Raw genomic sequence first — 26,103 nt, 5'->3', positions numbered from 1 at the left:
CTCCCTGGGAAGTGCAGCAGTGGCAGGTGGTCTCAAAAGCAAAAGAGCAAAGAGAGAAAGAGCCAAGCAGAGTCCGCGTCAACAGAGGGACTTGATAAACCGAGAAACTTTGTTTTATTTATTTATTGAGACACAAAGGAAAAAAGAAAACCCAAAATGTACACCTCACCCACCTGGTCCCTCAGATCTCCTTGTTCCCAAGCTAGACATGCTTCACCTGAGGAACCAAGGCTGACACAATGGAGTTGAGGGCATCTAACCAGCCTTGCCTCCACCGTGTCACTATCTAACGATTTGAGAAGCTGCGTCTTGAGGTCACATAGATCCCGCCTGCCAAAGTCTTGATAAGGAGGAGGCAGAGGAGGAATAGGAGATTAAATTGGCGGAAGGGGCTCCCCAAACCCCAGGCAGCTGGAGGGCTCCATCATGCTTTGTCCATTGAGCCTGCGTTCTTGCCGGCTGCTTTGCTGGCTCCTCCATCCCGGCTCAACATAGTGACCAGCTTGTGCTTGAAGGCCCCAGCCCCTCTGGCCTTGGCCCTGGCCCGGCCCCCACCTCCGCTTTCGGGCCCCTGGCAATCCAGCAAGGGAGGAGGGCACTGGCTGTCTGGGGTAGGGTCAGCCCCCACAGCGCTGGGATTGAAGCCAGGGTTACTGTTGGAGCGCCTTGCCACTACGGGGCTGTTGTCGTAGATGGGCGACCCCCCGTTGCTGCCGCTGCCCTCAGGGGAGTCTCTGTAGCCGAGGCTCAGAGGCTCCGCACAGAGGGCCTGCTGCTCCAGGCTGCGCAGGTTTTCATAGAGGTGGTCCGAGCCCTGCTCTCTTCCCGCTTTGGGTTCTGCCTCTGCCTTGCCCGAGGGCTGGAACGGGAGAGGGAAGCTCTTGCCAATGGAAGCGTAGATGATGGGCGAGTCAGAAGGCTTGAACTCTGGGGAAATGGAGCGGCTGCCGCCAGGAGGCACTGCCGAGTACCCCATGTCCACACTTCCCTTTGGCGTTCTTTCGTACAGCGGCTGCGCTCCCTCCGGGCTCTCCGGGCTGGTGGGCCAGGACCAGCCCCCTGCTTTCTGCACACAGTCCTGGGCTGGGGAGATGCCAGCTTTCTTGTCTCTCTCCAGAAGAGTGGCTTTCTGGCGGTCTATGGAGGCTGAGACAGCTCGGCAGATCTCCGCAGCCCGTACGGTGTTAAAGATAAAGAGGCCCTCTCCGGAGTCACAGCGGCGCCCGGCCTCAAAGGAGAACACCGTCTGGGGAGAGAGTGGGGGAACACAAAGGTGCTTTCTTAAGGTGATTCTCATACTTGGCCATCATTGAGATCTCTGCTCAACTTTCCCCTGCAGCATCTAAGGCAAAGCAAATCAGAGCAGCACCAAACATTTAAAGCACACCCAACAAACATTTAAGGAACTCCAAAGAACCCTGGGAACTGTAGTTCTACAGTGCCCAGCAGCCTCAACAAACTACCGTTTCTCAGGGTTCCTTTTTGGGGAAAGCCATGCGCTTTGAACACACACTGGATGCGCTTTTCATGTATGGTGTGGATCAGCCCGTAGTTGTCTACTGATGCTGAGCCTCATTGGAGACAGATCCAAGAAAAACAGACTAAATAGAAGTTGCTGATTTAAGTCAATGGGACCTTTTAGCCCAGGATTATGATGGGCAGTGGCTCTGTGGCATCTCAGCCAGACATTTCCTCTTGCTATGCCACCCAAAATCCTTTTAGCTGGACGTGGCAGAGATTTACCCTGGAAGAGGCCTTATATTGGGCCAGTCTCAAGGGCAGCCCTACCATTAGGGCCAAGCAGGGGGGCAGATGCTGGGGGAGGGCAGGCAACACAGGCTGGTCCATTCAGGGCAAAGGGAGCCCTGTCCCACCAAACTCAGCCTGCCCTCAGCCAACCCCAACCTGCCTTCTTTCTTACAACCTGTCACAGGTGGCTCTGCCTGGTCATTGGCTCTGGCGCCACCTGCTGCTGGTCTCTCTGCCTTCCTCCCAACCAGTCGCAAAGGGGCACCATTCACCACTGGGGGCAGGGCAGCAATCCACCATCATTCCTCCAAGTCCCTTAAGCTAGGCTGCCCTGCACTCGACCCCCTCCTGCCTGCCAGGATAGCCTGCTGCCCCCAGGAGTGGTAGAGGGTGCTGTGCCATTGCCAATGCCAAGACTCGGCTGTCAGCCCAGGTAGCTTCTGTGCATGGAATGGAAGGCCGTCATCTCGTCTTTGGCATCCAGCAGCAAAAGGTCCATCTGTTTGGACTATATTTTCTCCATCTAGCCCAGGATTGCCCAGTTTAGCTTGCCACAGCTCTCAGGCAGAGACTCTTCCCCATTGCCTTCTACCTGTTTCTTTTAACTGGAGATGCCAGGGATAGAATCTGGGGCCTTCGGCATGCAAAGGATGTGCAGCACGCTTTCAGCAGCTGATCTATGGTCTCTGCATATGAAATAGCTCTAACTGAGTCTAATCTGGATGGGTTTAAAAAGTCCCAGGAGCAGGCAGCAAACTAAGAAGGTGGGTGGGGCAGCGGGAGGAAATATACCAGCCTCCAGGATTGTCAAATCAGAAGAGTGGATGGACAATTTTTTTACGTGTTCAAGTGAATGGTGAAATAATGGGAGGGTGAGCATTTCAACTCCTAGCCCAATGCACCAAGGCAGAAAAGGGTGGGTGTGAATTTACTAAAGATACTACTATTCCCAGAACAGCAGCAACACACTACAAGAAGCATCACCTGAAGTGTGAGGTAGACTTATCTGCTATCCCTGTAAAGGTAAAGGGACCCCTGACCATTAGGTCCAGTTGTGACCGACTCTGGGATTGTGGTGCTCATCTCGCTTTATTGGCCGAGAGAGCCGGCGTACAGCTTCCGGGTCATGTGGCCAGCAGGACTAAGCTGCTTCTGGCGAACCAGAGAAGGCACAGAAACACTGTTTACCTTCCCGCCGGAGCGGTACCTATTTATCTACTTGCACTTTGACGTGCTTTCGAACTGCTAGGTTGGCAGGAGCAGGGACCGAGCAACGGGAGCTCACCGCGTCGCGGGGATTTGAACCGCCGAACTTCTGATTGGCAAGTCCTAGGCTCTGTGGTTTAACCCACAGCGCCACCTGCGTCCCAGGTCCGCTTATTTTGAAATCATCCTGTGGGCTGAAGGTGTGACCAGGGCCTGCTAACACAGCCCACTGTCCTCAAGCTGCAGGACAAGACAGGATGTTCCCTGCCTTTGATGCTATTCCTGAGGGCAGTCAGTAGAGGACGGGTGTTTTCTGGGCCACTGGAGGAGGAAACAGACACAACATACCTTTTCCTGGCCAAATCTTCGGAGGAAGGCATAAGGCCAGGTATAGAGGGCTTGCCCGGAGTGCATGTCCTTCAGCACCAGGTGCTCAGGTAGAGTCGTCATCAGGTAGTTCCCTTTCAAGTGACATCTTGCAGATGCCTCTGTCGGGAAAACTGACACGGGGAACTCGCAGGCTGTTGAGAAGGCATTGCAAAAAGTTAACAAATCCCTTAAAAGCCATGCGTGTTCTTAGTTTTAATTCCTCCCAACCCCGCCATGGCTCTGACTACACTCTGCGAGCGCACTTTTTTTAAAAAAATAAGCAAACAAAAACTTATCAAAACTGCACATCACCAGAGTACATTCATACCTTGGAAGTCGAACCCCCTTGCGAGTCGAACGTTTTGGCTCCCGAACACCGCAAACCCGGAAGTGAGTGTTCAGGTTTGCAAGCGTTCTTTGGAACCCAAATGTCCGATGGGTTCCACGGCTTCCGATTGGCTGCAGGAGCTTCCTGCAGCCAATCGGAAGCCATGGCTTCATTTCTGAACATTTTGGAAGTTGAATGGACTTCTGGATTCCGTTCAACATCCAAGGTACGACTGTAACCAAAACTGCACAAAATGAGCGGAGGTTGCAAAAATAAGATTAAGTAGCTGGGCACATGTGTTAGCTTATTTTGAAAACTGTCTTCTCCTCAAGGGGGAGGAGCAAACTGATAGGGGAGGAGCAAGTGGAACTCTGGTGGGAAAGGGATTCAGAAATCTGAAGAGGACCCTATATTTTTGTTGTGCTTCTATCTAAAGAGCCTGACTCATTTTTTTTTTATGGTTGAAGACATTTTTGGGACTGCTTTGCTTCCCCTCCTCCTCCCATGCTATCCTAACTGCCTTGTGGAGTGCGCAATGGTTGGAGCAGGTACTTTGTTTTAGAACTGCTCTGTTCCCTTCAGACATATATTCCCCCATCATAATATCCACTGGTGTTTGTGAATTTACATCCTTCCAAAATGAGACTCCTTTTTTAGCTTGCCCATCTGCCTCAGTAAATATAGAGTCGCTGGGGCACAGAACAGTGTGGGAACAGCTAAGGAGAAACTCCTATCTAATAATAGGAGCACACAAAGCTGTTTGTTTTACGCTTCTTGTCAAGAACACTTTGCCTCTAATTGTCCCTGTTTTAGAGGGTCCTTTGTTTCTAATGCTGATATCATTGAAAGGGACACATGACACTCTATTATTATTATTATTATTATTATTATTATTATTATTATTATGATGGAACACTTCACGAATTTGTGTGTCATCCTTGTGAAGGGCCATGCTAATCTTCTCTGTATCGTTCCAATTTTTTAGTATATGTGCTGCCAAAGCGAGCACTGCACATGACACTCTTGAAGAACAGTGGGGTAAAGCTGTCAGCTCAAAAGAGCTGGGTGACTCCAGTTATTAGAGTGTTGAACTTTGGACCCCTGGTTTCAAATCTTTTCAGCTCAGCTATGGATTCACTTTCCGGGTGGGGCGTGGCAGCCATACCTCAGTTGGCAGATTTTTTTTGGGGGGGGTACCAGTAAAGGGAGGCACGTTATCAATGATTCAGTAGAGAACCTTCAGCTTGTGGGTCTATTCTACCCCACCAGGCCTGTCCCAACAAGCGCTTCTCATCTCCCGTTCATCTCACGTCATTTCATCATTTTCTGGCTTTTACTATTAGTCAGCTTAGCATGACTACTGGCTCAGTCAGCACATCTATCACGTTCTAAGGATCAGAATCTAATCATTATGTTTTGTAAGTCACTTAGGGGTATATAGAGTTTGTTAAATAAAATAGATGAACTGAATAGATTGGTGACAAGCGCTTGAAGAGCAGGCAGCGGGATCTCTTTATCTCCAGTGTTAGTGCTGAACGCCACTGCACTTAGATGAGAGATAAGAGCAAAAGGCAGCGTTTCCACCTGCCGTGCTGGAGGGGGTGGGAGGGAAGAAATGCTGCCTTATACTCTCATTCTCCCATCCTAGCGCTAAGGAGCTAAGGTAAAGATTGAGAGATCCTATCTAAAGAGCAGGCAGGTGGATCTTTCCAGCCACCCTAGTGCTGAGGTAGAGAGCACTGGCTGGAAAAATGCTGAGTGTGTGTGCACATGTAAACACATGCCTGTATGCCAGTGTGTCTGATGTGGGAAAGTGCATGTATATGTGACCGTATGCATGCATGTATGTATGCATGTGTGGGTGCTGTTTGCCTGCGTGTCAGGTGACAAGGTGGAGGTGGGCAGGGGGAGGTGCTAACAGAGGAATTTTTCTTGTGTTCATAGAATCATAGAATCATAGAATCATAGAGTTGGAAGAGACCACAAGGGCCATCGAGTCCAACCCCCTGCCAAGCAGGAAACACCATCAGAGCACTCCTGACATATGGTTGTCAAGCCTCTGCTTAAAGACCTCCAAAGAAGGAGACTCCACCACACTCCTTGGCAGCAAATTCCACTGTCGAACAGCTCTTACTGTCAGGAAGTTCTTCCTAATGTTTAGGTGGAATCTTCTTTCTTGTAGTTTGGAACCATTGCTCCGTGTCCGCTTCTCTGGAGCAGCAGAAAACAACCTTTCTCCCTCCTCTATGTGACATCCTTTTATATATTTGAACATGGCTATCATATCACCCCTTAACCTCCTCTTCTCCAGGCTAAACATGCCCAGCTCCCTTAGCCGTTCCTCATAAGGCATTGTTGTTTTGCTCCATCCACTTTTGCCCCCACCCACCATTGGAATACGGCCTCCGGACAGTTGATTAAGTTCAAATCTGGCCTTCAGGCTGAAATAGGTTCCTCACCTCCAATTTACCTTATCCCATTTTTGCCAGCATGGGGGTTGGCTGTTTGGGTTTTCACAAATGTCCTAGCCTTTCTCAAACTTGGGTTCCCGGATGTTGTTGGACTACAACTCCCATCGCCCCTGACCACTTTTCCTGGTAGCTAGGGATGATGGGAGTTGTAGTCCAACAACATCCAGGAACCCAAGTTTGAGAAAGGCTGTAGGCCAACTTTGAGCAGAGGACTGGGGCCTGTGCAGCAGAGATGGGAAATCTGTGGTCCTCCATGCTGAATGGGGTTGATGGGAGTTGGGAGCAAGAAGAGGGTTGCATGTTCCCCACTGCCACCACCTTATAGCACCTGCAGCTGCACCAAAGCTCCTTACAAGCCTGAATTCCCCAGAAGGCCTCTCCTTCCATCAGCTGCCACTTGGTAGTACAAGAAACTGGTGTTTTGTTCCAGGTCCTTCACCCCCCCCCCGCCCCTTAGGCACATACTTTCTTGCCAGGATGAGTAGATGGTGTTCTCCTCCATGAGGGGCTGTGGGCTGGGTGTGTTTCCAACTGAGCCGGACGAGGGGGCAGGCATCCTCTGTGTGCAGCACAGCAAAGGGGAAATGAAGCACGGAGAGCATTTCTCAGATGAAAACCATCACAGAAACAGAGAAAGGCAGGGTGACTTGTTCCAACATTTGGATTATTCCCTTTGAACCTCAACCTGAACACAAAGACAATTTCAACCATGTGCCCATCAACCCTTGGTCCATTCTTACGGGCCAGAAACATCCCTTTAGCTGTTCCACACCTTACTGTTCTTATGAGCAGCTAAAAACATGGATCCTCCCATTCAGCTCTAATACTTTCCCTTTTTCTTCTCCTTGTGTCTCACCAAGGATCTGTTGACTTTGCAAAGAGCTTAGTTGCCAGCTCTGCATAAATACTATTTCCCCATGAGCCATTCTTTTTCTCGCTCAATCTCAGTTTCACCATTACTAAAGCCCCACCATCATTAACAGAGCACTCTGCCTGCATAAAGAACATCACAAACTTATTATCTTCCTCATCTAACATCCTTGGAAACTAGGCTGCTATTTTCTTCTTTTTAAGTGGCAACCAACAGGAATGACCAAGAATTTACTGAAAACAGAGATTGCGCAAATTATTTGCACATTAAGGCAGCAATTCTGTGTATACCTATGTGGGAGTGAGCCTCACTGAACACTGTATATTCAAGTAAATATAGATAGGAGTGTCCTAGAAGGTTAAATTCTTATGCATTCTTTCTTGAATGTATGCCCCATTAAAATCACCGAGACAATGTTCTGAATAACATGGGTTGAGAATAGGCTGCAATACATCACGTCAAGGGAGATTTCAGACCCAGAGGCCATGCCCAGAATTTCCAGAGCTTCATCCCCATCTACATTCCCAGAATAAACCTAAAGATTCTTTTTTTTTGCAAGAATATATAAACCCTTGTATTCAGAACCTTATGTGTATTCAGCACATTACCAACTACAAACCTAACCTTGGTGCTGTCGACGGTGACCCTTTGCTGGCGGAGGAGCTTAACCTCTTCTTTGCTCGCTTCGAGAAGGAGCCACCTGAGACGCCGGTATTACAGCCACCAGCCCATAGGGGCCCCTCATTCACGGTAGAGGAGCATGAGGTGAGAAAGGTATTGAGGATGGTGAATCTGAGGAAGGCGGCTGGACCTGATGGCATCACTGGAAAGGTGTTGAAGGGCTGTGCGGATCAGCTGGCGAGGGTCTTTACTAAGATCTTCAACAAGTCCTTACACCAGTCTATTGTCCCACCCTGCCTGAAGTCGTCAACTATTGTCCCTCTGCCTAAAAAATCCACAATCAGTAGTTTGAACGACTACAGACCAGTTGCACTGACTCCAATCATCATGAAGTGTTTTGAGAAACTGATGCGCCGTCATATTATTTCCTGTCTTCCATCAACTTTTGACAACTACCAGTTTGCATACAGGGCAAATAGATCCACAGAGGACGCTATCACCACTACTCTCCATGCTGCTCTGTCCCATCTGGAGCAGCCGGGGAGTTATGTGAGGCTGCTGTTTGTGGACTTTAGCTCAGCTTTTAACACTATCCTCCCCCATAGACTGGTGTCCAAGCTAGAGGCGATTGGACTCTCCAACTCCACCTGTCTCTGGGTTTTGGATTTTTTGTCAGAACGTTCTCAGAGGGTTAGAGTAGGGTCACATATGTCCACAGCCCTTAGCCTTAACACCGGCTCACCACAGGGTTGTGTGTTGAGTCCCCTGCTCTATGCTCTCTATACGTATGACTGTACAGCCACCTATTCCAGCAACAAAATCATCAAGTTTGCTGATGACACTACGGTGGTAGGGCTCATTTCAGGAGGGGATGAGTCCGCCTATCGGGACGAGGTGGAGCGGCTCTGTGTTTGGTGTGGAGAGAACAATCTGGCTCTTAATACGGCTAAGACCAAGGAATTAGTGGTGGATTACAGGAAAAAAAAGGCGGACATTCAGCCCTTGCATATCAATGGGGAACGGGTGGAGAGGGTGGCGGAATTCAGGTTTTTGGGAGTAACTATCGATCAGGGCATGACTTGGAGCGCAAATACCACTGCTCTGGTGAAGAAGGCCCAGCAGAGAATTTATTTCCTCAGACTTTTAAAGAAGAACAATCTGAGTGAGAGACTGCTGGTGTCCTTCTACCGAGGCTCCATAGAGAGCATTCTTACATACTGTATTTGTGCTTGGTTCTCCAGTTGTACAGCTAGGGAGAGGAAGGTGCTCCAGAAGGTCATAACCACAGCACAAAGGATTATTGGTCAACCTCTCCCATCTTTGGAAGAATTGTACGGTTCCCGTTGTCTTAGGAAAGCAAACAACATCCTGCAGGATTCATCTCACCCGGGATACAGTCTGTTTGCACTACTGCCTTCTGGCAGGAGATATAGAAACATCAAGTCAAGGACAAATAGACTGAAAAACAGTTTTTACCCGAGAGCTGTGGCCCTTTTGAATGCTGTAACTCGATAGTGTGACCTGGGAGATTGATGGGTGTGGGTGTGGCTGGAATGTGGTTTGTTGGTTGTTGTTGTTGTTTTGCTTTTGTTGTTTTTAAGGGATGGCATCCAATTTCGTTGCACTTGTGCAATGTTGCACGTGTGTAATGACAATAAAGAATCTATCTATCTATCTATCTATCTATCTATCTATCTAAAAAGACACAATTAAAAGCACTTATCATTAAGCAACTGGGCAGGGAACATCGGCCACCATAGCAGTCAAATTTAGGACTTCAGTCAATGGAATGCAGGTCAAAAAGGACTTGGGAGGTCATAAAGTCCAACCCTCGCTGAGGGCCAGAAACTTGCAACTGCAAGCCACCTCTAGAGGAAGCAGCTTGGCTCCCCTCTGAGATTCCACTCATCTGACTTGTGGCCAGGAGGAATCTCCCTGTGGTTCAGCGAGACACAGGGCCTTCCCATTGAAGATATGAAGAGGTCAATACCTGAAAAGCCAGCTGGCAGATACATTCGATCCACTCATCTGCTTGATCCGCTGCCAGCAAGCAGTTGCGCTCCATCATGCTCAGGAAGAAGGCTGTGGTGTCCTTGGGAGAGCTGTGCTCGCCTGCCCGCTCCACCGAGACGCAGTCTGAGAGGCGGATCACCTTCCGCTCGCCCTTCCTCAGGGTGGCCTTCTCTGCTGCGGCCCCTTCACGCCCTTCGAAGTACTCGAGCCGTGCGATGCCAGAAGGGCTGTCGGCAAAGAGCTGGGCCCACACTTTCCGCCAGACCTTCTGTGAGCAGGGGGCAAGGGGTGACAGCACACAATCAGGGACAGGCACCGCTTAACAACAGTCTGCACTAGGAAATCCACACGAAGAGGGAAAGGCCTCTTTAACAGGCGCGTTACCCAAGCAGAAATGTGATCCTCTCTGGGGATTTATTGCCCTGTAGAGTCCTTGCCAAGAGCAGAAGTACAGTATACGGAATCAGAGGTTACGAAGAATTCTTTGGCGATTACTTCTCTTAGGCAATTGAATGCATAGAGCCACAAATCTGCATGCCCTGCAAGCATTAGTGGGATTGCTGTGTAAATACCGTAAGCCCTCAATTTACACAGGGGATTGTGCCGAAAGCCAAAGTTGTGTATAGTCACCTCACATTGGTACAATGGGAGGTGAGACTGCCAAAGACATTTTTCCCTGGGTGCTCCAACCATTTTTATTTATTTTTTCCAAGTGCGTAAAGCTGAACGTGTACAAGTTAAATGTGTGTAGGTTGTGGGCTTACTGTGCAGGAATTTAGCATCTCCTCCTCCTGCTGCAGCCAGCTGCTGAAATCATACTTTTTTTTTTAAAGCAAGTTTCTAAACCTCATGGAAATAAAAGAAAGCCTGGAAATGTGTGTGAAGTGTCTGGCGGAAGCCTCAGAAGCCCAAAAGACATGTGTAAAGCTGACAGCCAGTAGTGGTTTCAGGGCTGTGGTCTATAATATTTATTTTTATATTATTTCCTAAAATGTATACACTGCTTTGATTGTAAAAACAACAACACCCTCAAAGGAGTTTACAAAAGATAAAAGAGTAAAATCGGGAAAATTCACAATCCTACTTTAAAACATAAAGAAGTGAAAACGCTAAAACAAATGATGTCCACTTTCTAAGCATCTGGGCAGGCTTGTCTAATCAATGTTTTTAACAGATACTGAAAAGAGTAGTGAAGGCGGCAGGGCGATCTAAAGTGTAGGCGCTGCCACCTGAAATGATCAAATTCTTACAAATGTGGAACAGGCATTATGTGGCACCTGCAATAGTGCCGATTCTGCCAATTAAAGCGGTCAAGTGGGCACGTGTGGGGTAAGGTGATCTTGTAGGTAAACAGTAACACTTTGAACCTGGCCCAGCAGCAAATCAGCAACCACAGCAGATCTCTGAGCACAGGTGTTATATGGTGCTGCAGCTTCTGAATCAAACGCAAGGGAAGAACCACATAGAGCACAATCCAGTCTAGAAGTAACTAGCGCATGAACCACTGTGGCAAGGCTTTCCCAGTCCAGAAATAGCTGTAGCTGTCAAATCAGTCACAGTTGGTATAGTGGCCCTTTTCTCTTCCAGCTCACCTAACACCAGGCTCCGCCTTCCCCACCCCCTTTCTCTTCCTTTTCAAAACAGTCCAATTTCTTTCATGATTGGGACTCCGCAGCAGGACAAGTGGAAGCACCAAATCTTCCCAGTGCACAAATGGCATGCCAGCTTGAGGTCTACCAATGTAGCCACCAAGTTGCTGGTGGAGAACAGATATGTCAACCTGGCTGGCCCATGAGAAAAAAAACCACTTTGGTCTAACAAGAAAAAAATAAATCTAAGCAGTGGAGATGTGCCAAAACATCTTTTTTTAAAGAGGTGTGTCCTAGCACCCGATTGGAGGTGTTACTGCAAGCAGCCAAGCATGGGTGCACACATGCACAGCACTCCTCCTCTGTTAAACCCCCTTACTGGGTAGCAGGTACACTTTGTCTCTGTGGAGCAAGTAGTAAGAAAGTCAATCTGGCAGTGGCTAGAAACAATGGTTGGCTTGGCTCCCAAGCTCAGCCAAAGTTTATGTGCCTCTGGTGATGACATTGCAGGGTTTGGATGGTGGTAGGTTGGGCTTGTTTGTTATTTAAAGTGGTTGGTTAGTAAAGAGTCTTAATTGCCAGAAGAAGGGAGTTTTCACCCGTACACTAGAATACAAGGCAGGCCTGGTATTATCAGTGGGCGAAGCTCTATCTCCCAATCTACTCTTGTGACAAGGAGGACTAAGAAGGATGTCAACACCAAATATGGAAGACACCCAAAGGGCTGTTTCTCTCTTCCCTCTACCCTAGAGTGTTCATTTTAGACAGGGGGAAGGAAGATACCTTCCCAGTGCCCATGGGGAGTAACTATGGCTACTTCCGTAAAGTCAAGTTTGCTGAGTAATAAGAACAAGATAGCAGGTCAGCAATGCTGCCTGAACCCTTTAGACCTTAGCATATATCAGCTGCAGACATTTTCAGTCTCGCTTTGCCAGTAGCCGTTTGCCACAAAGCAATATAGCCACTTTTGCAATCCAGGTTTCTTAACAATGTGCGATGGATGTAGAACAGTGATTAAGAGCATAAGCCAAGAGTCAAAAAGGCCTCATTTCAAACCTTAGCTTGTTGTGTGGCCTCAGGAATTATTATTTTTTGGGGGGGGGAGTGGGGGGAGAATATTGACCTACTTACAGAGGAAATGTTAAGAAATACTTTTTGAACACCTCCAAGGAATGCAAAAATATCTAATTGTGACTGCCTTTCGGTGTGGGTGGTGTCATTTGCTAGCCCTGGACGTTAAAAAGGCAGGTGACCGAAAATGAGAGAACCACTGAGCCATTTCTTTTCAGCCACCTTGCCATATCCGCTGCACATGGGCAGGCACCAAGGGGGCTCTGGCACCTCAGTCAATTCCACCATAGGGGAGCTTGAGGCTTCAGCTGAGTTCACTAACACCTGCAACATGATACGTGATCAGAAAGAAAGAAAGAAAGAAAGAAAGAGCGAGCGAGGGCGAGATCCAGGTCAATCCCCAACCTCAAGAGATAGGACACAGCAATATGGCTGCCTTGGTCAAGCAAGTCCCTTGACAACAAACTATAAATGGGCCAAAGTACAAGCGCCCAGTTCTCTAGAAACCTCCTGCAGCAAGAGAAAAACCAGGCACTGGGGCCCCCACTTTTAAAAGGCAGAACCCCATAGGACCACCTGCACACTCACGCTCAGTGGCGGTTTCAGGCCAATCCTGCTTATTTTATGTGCTCTCTCTGTCTCTCTCTCCCCGCCTCTCTCCCCCACACACCTTGCTTCAGGTACACCCCTTATTTCATATAGCATTTTAATTTGTTATTGAGTTTATTTACATTCAGTTTGGCTGTAAATTCACAATACGGTAACATGACAAAGCAGAAGGTGGGAAAGACGCCAAGCAATGACAGCTCCTGCAGCCACCCTCTTGCACTACAGAGGGTGTAATCTCAGGCCCTAAAGAAGGCAAAGCTAGGAAAAATGCTCCCCTGCATTTGACAAGACTCAAAATTCCCACTGAACCCACCCACCCATACAGCAAAGGCTCCCTGGGGCCAGACACTCCACCCACCAAATCACACACACACACACCCATTTACCTTCCCAAATTTGGGGTGCTGGATGTATAGGATCCCATCTTTCACAGGACACTCCATGGGGCAGGCTCCGAAGGGGCAGCCCAGTGAGGAGCGAGGCAGTCTGCAGGCTCCACAAGCCGTTGTGGCTGCCACAGGGATGAGTCAGTATGTACGATAGCGCTGGCAACTTCCTCTGCCTGCTAACTTCCTCTTTGGGGCCTACATGCACATAGGGAGCTGCAACAGGCAGAGCCGTCCCAGGAGACACAGGCTCTCCCAGGGGACTTCTGACTTGATGAGCGTTGGTGGGTTAACAGCCTTCTCTTCCGGCAGCTGCAGAGTAACTGCAGAGTGGGCCAGCCAGAGGCACATGACGTGGCTGGGGACAGACAGGTGGGGTCACACAGAGAAGGCTGAACGTCCCTCTCTGAGAGGGGGCGCAGAATGTCTCGGAAACCACTACCGGAGCTGGGGAATGGAGCAGCACAGGACTTGCCAAGCACAACAGCACTTGCCCAACACAGCCTAACCGTAGTTACTGACGCAATGGCCTATTGCATCACTGCCCTGCTACTTTCAAGAAAAAAAGTGTCGAGCCTGCTTAAAACAGAGAGGACACGCCTCCTATATATTCCCATCCTGCAGTGCCCAAACCAAACTCCTGCACCAAACAAGCACAAGTAATCCTATTATATGCATCTCCCATTTCATCCCACGACAGGATCAGCAACTGCCACAGTGACAAAGAAGCACTAGGCTTCCCAAATGCACAAAGTCCACTGTGATGCCTTTTTCCCACTCCAGCTGGCAACAGTATGCTAGAGCGGGATTTGAGCAGAGCTGGCCTTCCAAAGCAGCAGCAGCAAAGTCCATTTCTTTGCTGGGCCCAATGGCAGGATCTCTAGAAGTCCATGGAGCTGTGTGCCAGGTAGTCCTTGCGCCCAATGTTGCTGACTTGCTTGGTCTGCATGGCTTCCAGCTTGGGGCAGTCCGTGATGCGGTGGCCCAAGCCCCCACAGAAAGCACAGCCCCTCTCTCCTGGAAGAGAAAAAAGGACAGTGTTAGACAGAGCTCAGGCCCTCTGTGGGGGCACAAAAGGGGGGAAAGACAGAAAGACCTAAGCAACACTCTCAGGTTCGGTTGCAGCCAGGGCCAGGGAACCTGTGGTTCTTCAGGTGCTGTTGGACTCCAACACCCATAAGCCCCAGCCAGCATGGCCAATGGTCAGAGGTAATGGGACCAGGAGTGCAGCACCACCTGCAGAATCACAGGTTGCCTGGAACTTGATTTCGAACCTTTTGCTTTTCGTTACAAACAACGGATAGGCCTGTCCATGGTCTGGTTCTATTGTTTGGTACTTTGATCTTCTCCTTATTGAGGCTAATGACCAGATAAGGACTTCTTTTGAAGAACCATGACCTGATTTATTTTCAGGAGACCATTGCTCCAATCTGGCTATAGCTGAGCTGTTTCTCCGGTGAAGTCAACCCCGCCGACTCTACAGCCTCAGACAGGATGGTTGCCTCTTGTCCCATTTGCTTACCTCCGATATCCAGCATGGATTCGTCGCCGCAATGCAACACCTGCAGCACAGGTGGCACCTTCTGCTTGGCCTCCAGCAGCAACGCCTTCAGGTCCATGAGCACAGACTCGTCTGGGGACAGAGAGGCAAGTTAGAATGGACACAGGCCGGCTTCTCTGGGAAAGCGCAACAGATTTCAATTCCAGGAAGCCAAAGGAGTTTGCCCACGCAGAAGTGACTAGCTGTCTCCATAAGGCAGGCACTCGCAATAGACCCAAACCACCCACCCGTGATGTCTTGGCTCCCTGGAGGATTCTATTTTCAGCAGTGACTCACAAGGAAGCATGGCTCTGGCTGGCTCTTCAGTAAGTCCTTATGTTACTAGGACTCTGGCCTGCCAACCCAGCTCCTCAGCTCCACCCCCTTTACACCCCCATGCAGTCTACCTCCCACCCCTACCCACCATAGCAGCCCCTCTCAATTCCTCACCACAGGCTTTGTTGATGAAGGTGGTGGCAATGCCAGTATTCCCTGAGCGACCTGTACGTCCAATTCGATGAACTGGAAGAATACATACATATATATTTACATTTAAGTCAGCTAAGGGAGAAGCTTTTAGCTCTTTTTGATTTCTGTTGTCTATGGGGCATCAATCTTCATTTATCCAAGCACATTCAAGGACTCACACACAGCCTATGTACAGAACAGTCAGCCAAATCTGACTTGTTGATGTTTCGTTCACCTACAAGGGTTTCTCCACATGCCTGAGCTCCTTCTCAGGAGAAGCTCTTCACTAGGATATGAACAGATGCAACCAGGTAGCCAAAGCCATCCCAGGCCAAGCCTGTCTCCTCGTACCATAGTTTTCTATCTCCTCGGGCATGTCATAGTTGATGACATGCTGGATGGCTGGGAAGTCCAAGCCTTTGGACGCAACGTCAGTGGCGACAAGGACATCCTTCTTGCCATCCCGGAAGGCCTCAATGGCCTTTGTCCGTTCCTCTTGGTCTGCAAGATGAAACAGAGGCTGTTAAGAGGCAGCAACAGTGAGATTTCCATTCACCCATAACCCAAAGACAACAAGAGTTTCCATTCAAATACTCTACCGGGAATTATTCACAATCCCATGACAAAAGGACCATTGTCCCCACAGACACATCTATGAAGTGCCAGAGTGAACAGCTCCACAAGCCACTCAACTCTTGTAGTGACAGCTATAATGTGCAAGAAAGGGACAGGGCGGGAACTTGTGAAGCTGGCTGATATGAGGGGCTGTTTCCCCCGGAAGGCTTCTCCTTAGTAGGTTTAAAAATCAAACAGAAGAAGGGGTTTGTCCCAAATTTAACAGTGTTAATATATGCTTCTGTACCAAGGATGTAGGGCTAAATTCTCCACTGGAAGAGAGAGATGCTCAGCAGTAATGCCCACAGGTTTTCACCAATACATTCAATTCCATATCTGTTCTCATATTACTCATCCAACGCTGTACTGTCTAGAAGCATCAGCTTCCTAGCTCCAAAGGTAGTTTAATGATTTCTGTAAACACAGAGGACCTTTAAAGGGCTGATAAGTATCTCTGGCCTTGTTCTGAATGCCTGTTCTAGATCTTTTGACACTTCACACCCAATGGAAACAAATTCCACAACAAAAGACAACACTTGCCTTTTGGTCTGTTTGAAATTGGGCACATTTCCACTCAACTGACCAGTTCCATATATTAATGAAAGGGGAAGGCAGACGTAAAAAAGGGTAACCACGGCAAGCCAATAGTTCTGTTATATTCTCAATTCCTTCTACTGTCTTAGCAGATGACTACAAATCTGCGGCCTGGACGTACTGCCCTTGGATAAAGAGCGGATTTGAATCAAGACACTTACTGACCTTTCCCACCATGTATAGCCACAGCCTCTACACCTTTGAGTAGCAAGTATTCGTGGATTGCATCTACATCTGCTTTCTTCTCAGCAAAAATAAGAACCTGCACGCACACAAAAGAGCAAAAGTGCCAAGCTATAAGGGGGGCTCTCAAAGAACATGATTCACTCCCTCCACCTAAGCAAGGCTCCCACCCTTGGTTCCAGAACCAGGATGCCCCACAAAATTCTGGAACGGCACTTGGTTGCTTCTCTAGAATTTCCTGCTTCAGAATAAAATCAGATGCTGCCTTTAATGCAACTAGCACTGAGACTCAGACTCAGGACTGAGCATAAGTACTCACAGGTGGTGGTGTCTTCTGTAGACACTCAAGCAGATAGACCATCTTGGCTTCCTCCTTTACATACTCTACTTCCTAGATACAAGAGAAAAATGGCAAAGGTCACACGGTGCCAGTATTTTCAGTGTGAGAAAAGGCAGAAGCTACAGACCAACTGATCAGGGCTCAGATGAACTAGTGTCGTGTTGTGTTTGGACACAGAAAACACACAGGTTAAAATTCATAGGCAGCTGTAAAGCTCAGTGCGTTATTTCAGCCAGGTTATCACCTCTCAGGCTAACCTGCTGAATAACATTGCAAGAAATACACACAAATTAGGTGAGAATGTTAAACACTTCTCTTAAAAGAGCTGTAGTAAAATCATCATTTGTACTCCCTTTACAGTGGGACAGAAAGAGTGATGTGACAGGCTCTCTGAGCTGTACTGCACCTGAATAACATCCAAGCTGGCAGCTCCTGCACGTCCCACGTTGATAGTGATGGGCTTCACAAGGGCACTCTTGGCAAAGTTCTGGATCTTCTTGGGCATGGTGGCGCTGAAGAGAAGGGTCTGTCGCTGGCCCTAAGGCAGGAAAAAGTCATGATAGGGAAATGGGCAACTAGGGACATCCCTTTTTATTATGCTACACCTCCCAGAATCCCACTTCCAAGCAATCTCTGGGATCACTAAAAATGGGTCAATGAAATTGTATGCATAAGGTAAGATGGCGGGACTATCTTATTCACATATGTAATTCTCAATATGGACCTTGCTTTGTACTGAGCAAAAAAATTAGCTAAGAATCTCAGCTTTCATTTCTAAAGGCAAGTTTCTAGCCCTTATGGGCTGCAGAGGCAGACATGAAAGGCAAAAGCAATGGTTGGCAAAGTCTCAGAAGCTAGAGGGCAAGGGTAGGAGGGGAAGGACAGGACAGGAGAATTTCTAGTGGTCAAAAGAGGGGCTTTAGTGTCTTGCATAGCTTCTTGCCCCTTCCCATAATCAGTAGAAGTATAATAAATTATGCAAAAATAATACATGCAAACTCTGCTCCATTTATGTTATGTATAGTGATCACAGGATCCAGCTTTCCTTGACATAGAAAGTGTGTGCCACTTTGCGGCAGAGTATACACAGTCCTGAATATAACCAGTCCAACCAATTGCACTGCAACAAGTAACAGGCTGAATTTGGATGAGAAAAGAGGGATTCATAAGATAACTTACTGTGAACTCCTACGTGTTTATTTGGGCATATGCTGCTCTCTGCACAGCAGGTAATTTCTACAAAGGAGAAACTTGCCAGGCCTCAAACCTGACTAGAAATCACAAATCTAACCTCAAAGTCTTCCACCCCACCCTCAATTCCAGGTACAAGGCCAAATTGTGGCTAATTTGAAGCAAGGAAGAGGCAAAGGCATGCTCTTCTTTGTTATTCTTTCCAAGCTCCAGGGTAGATAACGGGCTCTGAAAACAAGTTCAAAGGCATAACCCAAACACCCCCCCAGCTCAGTTAAGTCCTGTCCCCAGCAACAGTCTGCATGTTTTCATCTTGACAGGGAGAACACTGCTGTTGCCAGAAGCAGCAGTGCCCAAAGCAAGGAGGAAAATTCAAGTAAACTAGTGGAATGCTACCTGAGAGCACACCAACCATGCCTCTGGCACCAGAAAGCACACGAGTCCAGGAGGAGGGTAATACACAACTGCCCAATTCAATTAGATAAAGGCAGAAGCACAGTCTGTCTAGCCCGGTACCTTGAAGTAGGAAAAGATGGTGCGGATGTCTCCCTCGAAGCCCATGTCAATCATCCTGTCTGCTTCATCCAGTGCCAAGTAGCGGCAGACGTCCAAGCTAACCATCTTCTTCTGCAAGAGATCCATCAGCCGGCCTGGAGTTGCCACCATCATGTGCACACCACTATGGGAAGAGAAGGAGTCAGAGCTGCAGAAGGCCCTCTTCTGGTAGCATCCGCATGAACTTGGAGTTCAGGAGTAGGAGTATGGCTATTCCCCTTTCAAGGACCAATGTCCCGTTGCCTCCACACTTTTGAACCCTTCCCTCTGCAAGCCCAGCACTTCAAAATGCCTTAAGGACTGGTTAGACTGAGCAGGGCCTGAATGCTGGACTCACTGCTTTACCAGGAGAAGCAAAGCAGCAAAGCAGAGCAAGTCAGATATGTGTGTTTGTTGTGCATTCATAGTCAGTTTGGTTGTCAGAGCAATTTTGTTTTTTAAAAGGGTTTTTTTTAAAAAAAGTGTTAGTGACTAAAATAAAGATGGAACAACAAAGTCCTGAAATTAGCAGCAGCGAATACCAAACGGATTGGAATAAACCTGCCTTCCTCAACCTTTTTGCCTCCAGATGTTTTGGACTACAACTCCCATCACCCCCAGCTAATGGTCAGGGATGCTGGAAGTTGTGGTCCAAAACATCTATAGGATACCTGGCTAGAGAAGGCTGGGATAAAATATAGGTGACTGACAAGAGCGGGGAGGCCCTGCTTTGTTTTTTTTACAGACACATGCATTTGCTGCAATTCTAGTTCTCCTTTATTTGGCCCCAACGTTGGCCTTACTGTTTGATGGTCTCCATTTGCTCCTTGACAGACATGCCTCCAATGCAAAGGGCACAGCGCAGGGCAGGCATCCCATCCTCATGCAGCAGGCGGCAGTAGTACTCAAGGATACCATGGGTTTGGCGAGCCAATTCCCTCTGCAGAAACAAAAGCCCTATTAGCCAGCAGCTAACAGTCCCCAGGTGCTTCCTATTTGCACCTCTCTCTCTCTTGCTACAACCATTACACACTTCTGCTCCCCTCTGCCCCCAATATCCAAGCAAGTGAACAAGGCCAGTTAAGTGGATGACAGGAGACTTACTGAGGGGCAGATGATAAGCCCGTATGGCCCTTCTCTCTTGGAAAACGGCAGCCTCTTCTCCTGCTCCAGGCAGAACATGATAACAGGGAGAGTGAACACAAGGGTCTTGCCAGAGCCGGTGAACGCAATGCCAATCATGTCTCTGCCAGAAAGGCTATGGGGGCAGAAAGGAGCAAGTTAATGGGACCTGTTTGGGCTGGAAGGAGTTAGGGCTACAGTAGGAAGGAAATGGGATGGGTGTGGAGGAGACTCTCCATCACTGCAGGCTACAAACTGCTGCTTTTTAGGTGCCTAAATAGTGCATCCATCCAGAAGGGAACTCAGTGGCTATGAACTATGACAACACGCAAAGACGTACAGCCTTTGTTTGAGAGAAAGCATATTTCTAGCCTTCATGGCAAGAAAGAAAAGGCTGGAAATGTATGAACAACTATGGTCCTCGGTACCAGCTTTTACTCAGGACGTACATTCCTCAGTATCAGTAGATTGTCTATTAGGGCAAACGGGGCATTGCCCCACCAACCCCACTTGCCTACCTTTTTACATATAAGCTGCCCAGAGAGGGGCACCAGCACTCAGCTCCCTCCCTCCTTACGTGTCTGGGAGGCTGCTGACAAGTGTGCACCAGAGCAGAGGGGCTGGAGTCTGACTTGGGAGAGGGGAGCAGTGGTTTGTGGGGACTTGTACCAGCCAGAAGGCAAGAATCAGAAACAGGGAAAGCTTCAGAGCTGGAGGGTGCAGCACAGGGTGGGTCTGGAGATGAGGAGGAAGAGGCAGGTTAGGCAAGTGAGGGACCAGGTGCTTCCCCACCCTCCCCTGCACCACTGTCTCCCAGAACCAGGAGGGGATTGAAAAGGGATGAGCAGGGGAAATTTCCATCCAAGCAGTCTCAGGCTGTGTATGCAGCCTCTGTCGGGGGAAGTTGCATAAACTGGTAGAGGGTGAGTGGCCCCCCGTTGCTGCAACTACATGGACCAGGGAATAGTTGCCTAGCTATTAGACTGGTGTGTGTAGATATCCAGAGCTGTAGAAGCGACTGTAAGTGCTATCTTTGACAATAAGGAGTTAATTATCTGCTGTGTGGATTCCTTGGCTGGGCAGTGCCTTTGACAGTCTCAGTGTTGCCCTTATATATCTGAGAACGGAGACCGGGGGCAGAACTAGAAATGTGTTGGCTCTGCCTGTCATTGGCTCTGGTGACACAGACTTCCTTTCCTTCTGCCCTGCCAGTCCCAATGGGTACCAGTCACTACTGCTCAGTACATAGCAAATTCCCATAAAACTGAAAATATGCACCCAAAATACTGTGCAAATCTAGAATCATAGAGTTGGTAGGGACCTTGAAGGTCAGCCAATCCAACCGCTGCACCATGAAAGATCTCAACACAGCAGGAGCCAACAAGAGAACCCCTGATGGATGCAAATCGAGCTTCTGCTTAAACACCTCCAACACTCACATGGTGGGAATACCCTGTATCTGGATGGGGGTTGGTTGCTGGATCCCCTTCTTCTTCAGACCTCGCAGGATTCCTGTAGAAGGAATTGGACACATGTTAAGCTAAAGAAACATAGAATTGTAGAGTTGGAAGGGACCCTGAGGATCATCTCGTCTAACCCTTTGAAATGCAGGAATATGCAGCCATCCCATAAAGGGAGAGAACCTGCAACCTTGGCATTATCAGCACCACATTCTAACCAAATGAGCTATCTAGGATGACAAGAGAACAGAAATATCTCCTATCATACCTGTAGGACAGGTGATGCTTATTTTTATTACCTATGTATCTCAGAACAACATACATTCACACAGATAGCGTCAAATGTAAATTACGTGCACGTATTAGTAGATCCTTCTGGCCAAATGCAAGTATATGCATGCCTTTATCATGAATTTTTGAAATGATGTGAGCATATTTTGCATTCTGCTTTGTGCATCCAAGAATAAAAGGTAGCATGAGAAGCGGCCCTTAAGAGTAGGGATGGGGAACCTGTGGTACTGCAGAAGTCTAAAACTCCCAGCATCCCTCACTACAGACCAAGATAAGTGTTGCTGGTGGGAAACATCAAAAGGGTAACAGGCTCCCCATCCTTGCCTTAGCATATCGCAGCTGGGTAAAGAGATCAGCGGGACAGCTCAGAGCCCTGACCACTAAATTCAAAGGACAGTCAATCCTTTTAACTCCCCCATGTGAAACTATGCTCCTCAGAAACGGTTTCCTTGTTTTTTCAATCACCACCTTAGTCACTTACCTGGTGGGAACTTCATCTCTTTGAAGCTTTTGATAGGTGGTGGAATGCCTTCCCCCTCCACGAGGATATGATACTTCTTACGCACACGGTCATGTCGGGCCTCTGACATAGTGAGGATGTACCGAGGAGCCTTCCAGCTGGCGAAAGAACACACTGAAATTTCAGCAGGGAACAAGAATACAAGATGCAGGGCACTCATACAGAAATGGAATAATAAACAAAATACAGCCAGAGATAGCTATGTCTGTGCTGAACCCTCAACAGGACTTTCCAAAAAGTGATTGTGATTCTGACAACAGTACTGAGACTGTATGGGCTTTTCACAAAGGAGGAAATTAGTAAGTCCATTAGCACAGCTCAGCTCCAGAGTGAATCTGTCTTCCTGCTTGGCAGTTACAAAATAAAGTACAAGACGTGCTATGCAGAGAAGCAGTGGCATTATTTATTGATTTTTACATTGACAAAAGCATCCCATTTTACTCGAGGCTGGACACTGTTTGAATTCTTATCCACATCAATGTAACAAAAATATAGATCAGCTGCTCAAGCAATATGAAAGACTCAAAGCCTTTTAAAAGTAATGAGTCTTGTACCTTTTATAATATAATATACCTTTTATAATATACCTTTTATAATATAATATACCTTTTATAATATAAATGCAGATGCTAAGCCCCTTTCCCTTCAGAAAATCTTAGCCACTTCATATTCCCCTTGTAATGGGAAGGACTGTACACAGTGCAAATTCATCCCTTTTGCAAACAAAAACATATATATGTGTGTGTGTGTGTGTGTGTGTGTGTGAGAGAGAGAGAGAGAGAGAGAGAGAGAGAGAGAGACTAGTTCCTTTGTTTCCAGAATATAAAATGTCTGCTGCAGTCTATGTTATGAATTGCGCAACAGTCTAGAGCTACTCCCAGTTTAACAAAGTTTAAAAAATTGCACACCAACACCAATATCTGCAATATAGATAGTGCAACAACATATGGAGGGCAGCACATTGGACTACAATTGCCATCTGTCTCAGCCACCATGGCCAGTGGTCAAGGATGGTAGTTGTCATCCAACATCTGGAGGATATTAACATTGTACACTGCTCTGAAGTCTTTCAATAAAGGGCGGTATATAAATCAAATAAAAAAATAATTAAAAAATACCCTTGATAGCGCTTCTCAGCAAACAAGTGACTCCACATCTTGATACCTTTTCTTGAGGATCCTAGCAAGATCACATGTTTCTGGAAGGGTCTAATATTACCCACAGCATCATTTAAATTGTACGAATGGCCTGCAAAACCTACCTGGTTTTAATGGGATCATCATATGTAATGCCCTTTGCCATTTCCTTCACAGACATCAGAGCTGCATGAGAGAAAGAAAACAATGAGTAAGCCCAAAGTCAAGGACCAGGTGGTCTCATCATCAGAGCAAAATGGAGAGTAAAGCAAAGGATCTATAGGGGATTGCTCTGTCACATTGGCTTTATTTATGATTGCAGAAACTGATGGGAGGCAATGGCATTAACTGTGGATTCCTAGGTGAAACACTCCTCCAAATCACCATCACTTCTGTCCAGTATCAATGAACTGTAAAGATCACTGGGAAAATATTCCCTGGCACTCACCTCGTCCTTCTGCCACACTCTCCAGGATCTTCTCTTCCTCCTTCAGTTGCTTCTCTTTAGCCGACTCTTTACGTGCTGGGAAGAAAAACAAAGTTGTCAGTTATATCCCTTTAGTCTAGCATCCCCTCCCTAACTACAGATCCATCAGAACATGCTGACTCTACCTTCTGCTTTCTCTTTGAGGTGCTGGTGCTGATCAAGGAGGCTGACGTTGGACTGTGGACCCAGAGGAATGTCATCTTCGTCGCCATGATATTCACTGCCACTGTCCCTTTGTTCCTCTTCCAATGCCCCCTTGCGGCGCATCTGAAGCAACTTTTGCAGCTGAATATATAGAAAAGAGGTAGAGTTAGGAGCTTAGACTGACCCATTGGATCTAAGGCCTTAGCTACAAGTCCTCAGATATAATCCTCTTACATCCTCTTCAGAACTCTCCTCAAGGCTTACAATCCTAGTAAAGAAAAAAAATTAAAAGTGGACCACCCCACCCCACCCCACCTTCTCCATGTACCTAGACACCTCCCACTCATAACCCATTTCCATGCTAATTTTGAGATCCCTGACTTGTGAATGTGGATTTTAAGGCTACTGGCCAAATAAATAAGTAAAAGTATTAACAGTAAGATTCCAGCCTTTGCATAGCAAAGAGGGTTCCGATCCGTGGTATCCCTCCTTTCTTTCTGGAAACCAGCTGTTAAGAGACCAGGCCGAAGACGGGGGTCAGCCAAAATAGAAAACGGGACACAGGGAGGAGCTGCTCAGCCTGCGATCCTTAAAAGTTACCCGAACAAACTCAAGTGAGACTTTCTTCTCCAGTAAACCGCGCGCATGACCTGGCTGCAGGCCGGGTGGGCAGAGGAGCGCAGCGGGCGGGCAATGGGTAAAGGGGGTGGAGGGTAACACCCTCTCTCTCTTCCTCTCTCCCTCCCTCCCTCCCCCAACCCCGTCCCTCTTTACCATCTGCTGCTTGCGCTGCTTGACGGGCACATAGGGCACATAGTCGTCGTCTTCGGCGTCCTCCTCTCCTCCGCTGGACTGGCCCGACGCCTCCGACTCCGCTTCGCGCTGCCTCTGCGGGAATCAAGAGATCCGACTCAGAAGGGCAGAAGCTCCTGTCCCACCGCGGGGGGTGGGGAACGGGGGTGGGGAACGGGGTGGGGGGGAGGCACCTGCCGCAAGTCTTTCTTTCGTTACCTTCCTGCCGCTTCCGGCCTCCATGTTCTCAGCGCAGTCCCCTCTCGCCGACTCTTCCCGCACGACAACACGCGCAGAGCCAATGGGAACCGGCGCTAGGGACACGTGCGCGCAAAGGCCTGCGTCGCTAAGCAACCGCGCCCCCGCACGGCCTTGGAAAGAACAAGCGCAAGACGGGAGGCGCCGAGGGACAAACTAGGCAGGGGAAAGCGCTCTAGAAGCCCGCGCCTCGCAGGGCGGTGCGACGACGGTGTCCCTAATGAAACAAAACTGACTCGGGCTTCCTTGCTTTGTTTGGTGGGAGAAATGAGCGGGGCAGTTTTTCTGCGTTCCCAAAGCCACCGCGCCAGCAGCGGGCAAGCTCCGTCCGGGGCAGCGGGGAGGCTTCCTTCGGAGGAGGCGTGCAGAGCATCGCTAGGGATGCTCACGAGCTTTACATGCTCCGTACATAACGGGAGGTGGAGGAGGAAGGCGCTGCTGATGCTGATGCTTCTCCTCATTTCGTTTCCGTTTCCTACGGAAGCTGAGCGAAGTGTCGCCCGCCTTTCCTGGAACTGGCCGGGGGCGAGCGAGAGGGAGGGACCAGAGTCGAAGCAGCTGGGAAGGGGGTCAAAGGAGGGGTTGACTTGGGTGGGAGTCGCCTTACGAGATCGTTTAATTCTCATCGCATTCATTTCGGGTTACTGGGATCTCCCCCCGCCCCCCCATACAATCGCCCCTCAAATAAATGGATTATTCTGGGTGATTATCGGTGAAATTCCTGCTAAAAGGACTTGGACTTTTACCCTATCCCACAGGTTCGCAGTGCTGTTAGTGCACCAAGACCGAGACAGCGTTTTAGGGGAGCCGTTGTTGGGGATTACTAGATTGTAGTTTTTGAGACGCAGCTGCCCGTTTTCAGGTTCTGGTATTGCCTTAGAGAGCTGACGCTGGACCGGGCAACGCGTCTTTCCTGTAAATGTCATTTGCTTTTAAGCGTGTCCAGAGTGCCTTCTCTTTCCATTGAGTATGTACCATCGTATTTATCGGTGTTACTGTGAAGGTGTTTTCGCCGCTGACTTAGTACCACTTCCTTATCTCCGTGGTGTTTATGTCACATATTTTTACCATTGATTTTTGTAAGCTACTCTGATGTCCCTTTAAGCTTAACAGCAGCATAAAAATGCTTTAATTTTAAAAAAAAT

The 26,103-nt window shown here is 48.3% G+C and overlaps 2 protein-coding genes and 1 non-coding gene across 3 annotated transcripts; all 3 read right to left on the bottom strand.

The window, feature by feature from the left end:
- Positions 1-108: 108 nt before the first annotated feature.
- On the bottom strand, positions 109-13,340 carry DOK3 (docking protein 3). Its single transcript, XM_053377255.1, has 5 exons — positions 13,284-13,340; positions 9,606-9,896; positions 6,589-6,682; positions 3,304-3,476; positions 109-1,246 (listed from the first exon to the last, which is right to left on the bottom strand). The coding sequence occupies exons 1-5, from the start codon at positions 13,338-13,340 to the stop codon at positions 425-427; spliced, it is 1,437 nt and encodes a 478-aa protein (XP_053233230.1). The 3' UTR covers positions 109-424.
- LOC128409677 (U6 spliceosomal RNA) lies at positions 4,554-4,661 on the bottom strand. The gene has a single exon (XR_008329289.1). It is a non-coding gene; the product is annotated as a U6 spliceosomal RNA (small nuclear RNA).
- Positions 12,978-25,174, bottom strand: DDX41 (DEAD-box helicase 41). Its single transcript, XM_053377246.1, has 17 exons — positions 24,920-25,174; positions 24,683-24,796; positions 23,890-24,049; positions 23,726-23,800; positions 23,403-23,463; positions 22,103-22,239; positions 21,310-21,382; positions 19,853-20,006; positions 19,552-19,688; positions 18,731-18,893; positions 17,430-17,561; positions 17,003-17,074; positions 16,666-16,762; positions 15,643-15,792; positions 15,274-15,345; positions 14,806-14,916; positions 12,978-14,300 (listed from the first exon to the last, which is right to left on the bottom strand). Exons 1-17 carry the CDS (start codon positions 24,941-24,943, stop codon positions 14,164-14,166), a joined length of 1,869 nt encoding a protein of 622 aa, XP_053233221.1. The 5' UTR covers positions 24,944-25,174; the 3' UTR covers positions 12,978-14,163.
- Positions 25,175-26,103: the final 929 nt, after the last annotated feature.

This window comes from Podarcis raffonei, chromosome 2, assembly GCF_027172205.1.
Source record: "Podarcis raffonei isolate rPodRaf1 chromosome 2, rPodRaf1.pri, whole genome shotgun sequence".
NCBI lineage: Eukaryota > Metazoa > Chordata > Lepidosauria > Squamata > Lacertidae > Podarcis > Podarcis raffonei.
Note: the sequence above shows the minus strand (reverse complement) of the source record. Positions and strands in the feature narration are given on the sequence as shown.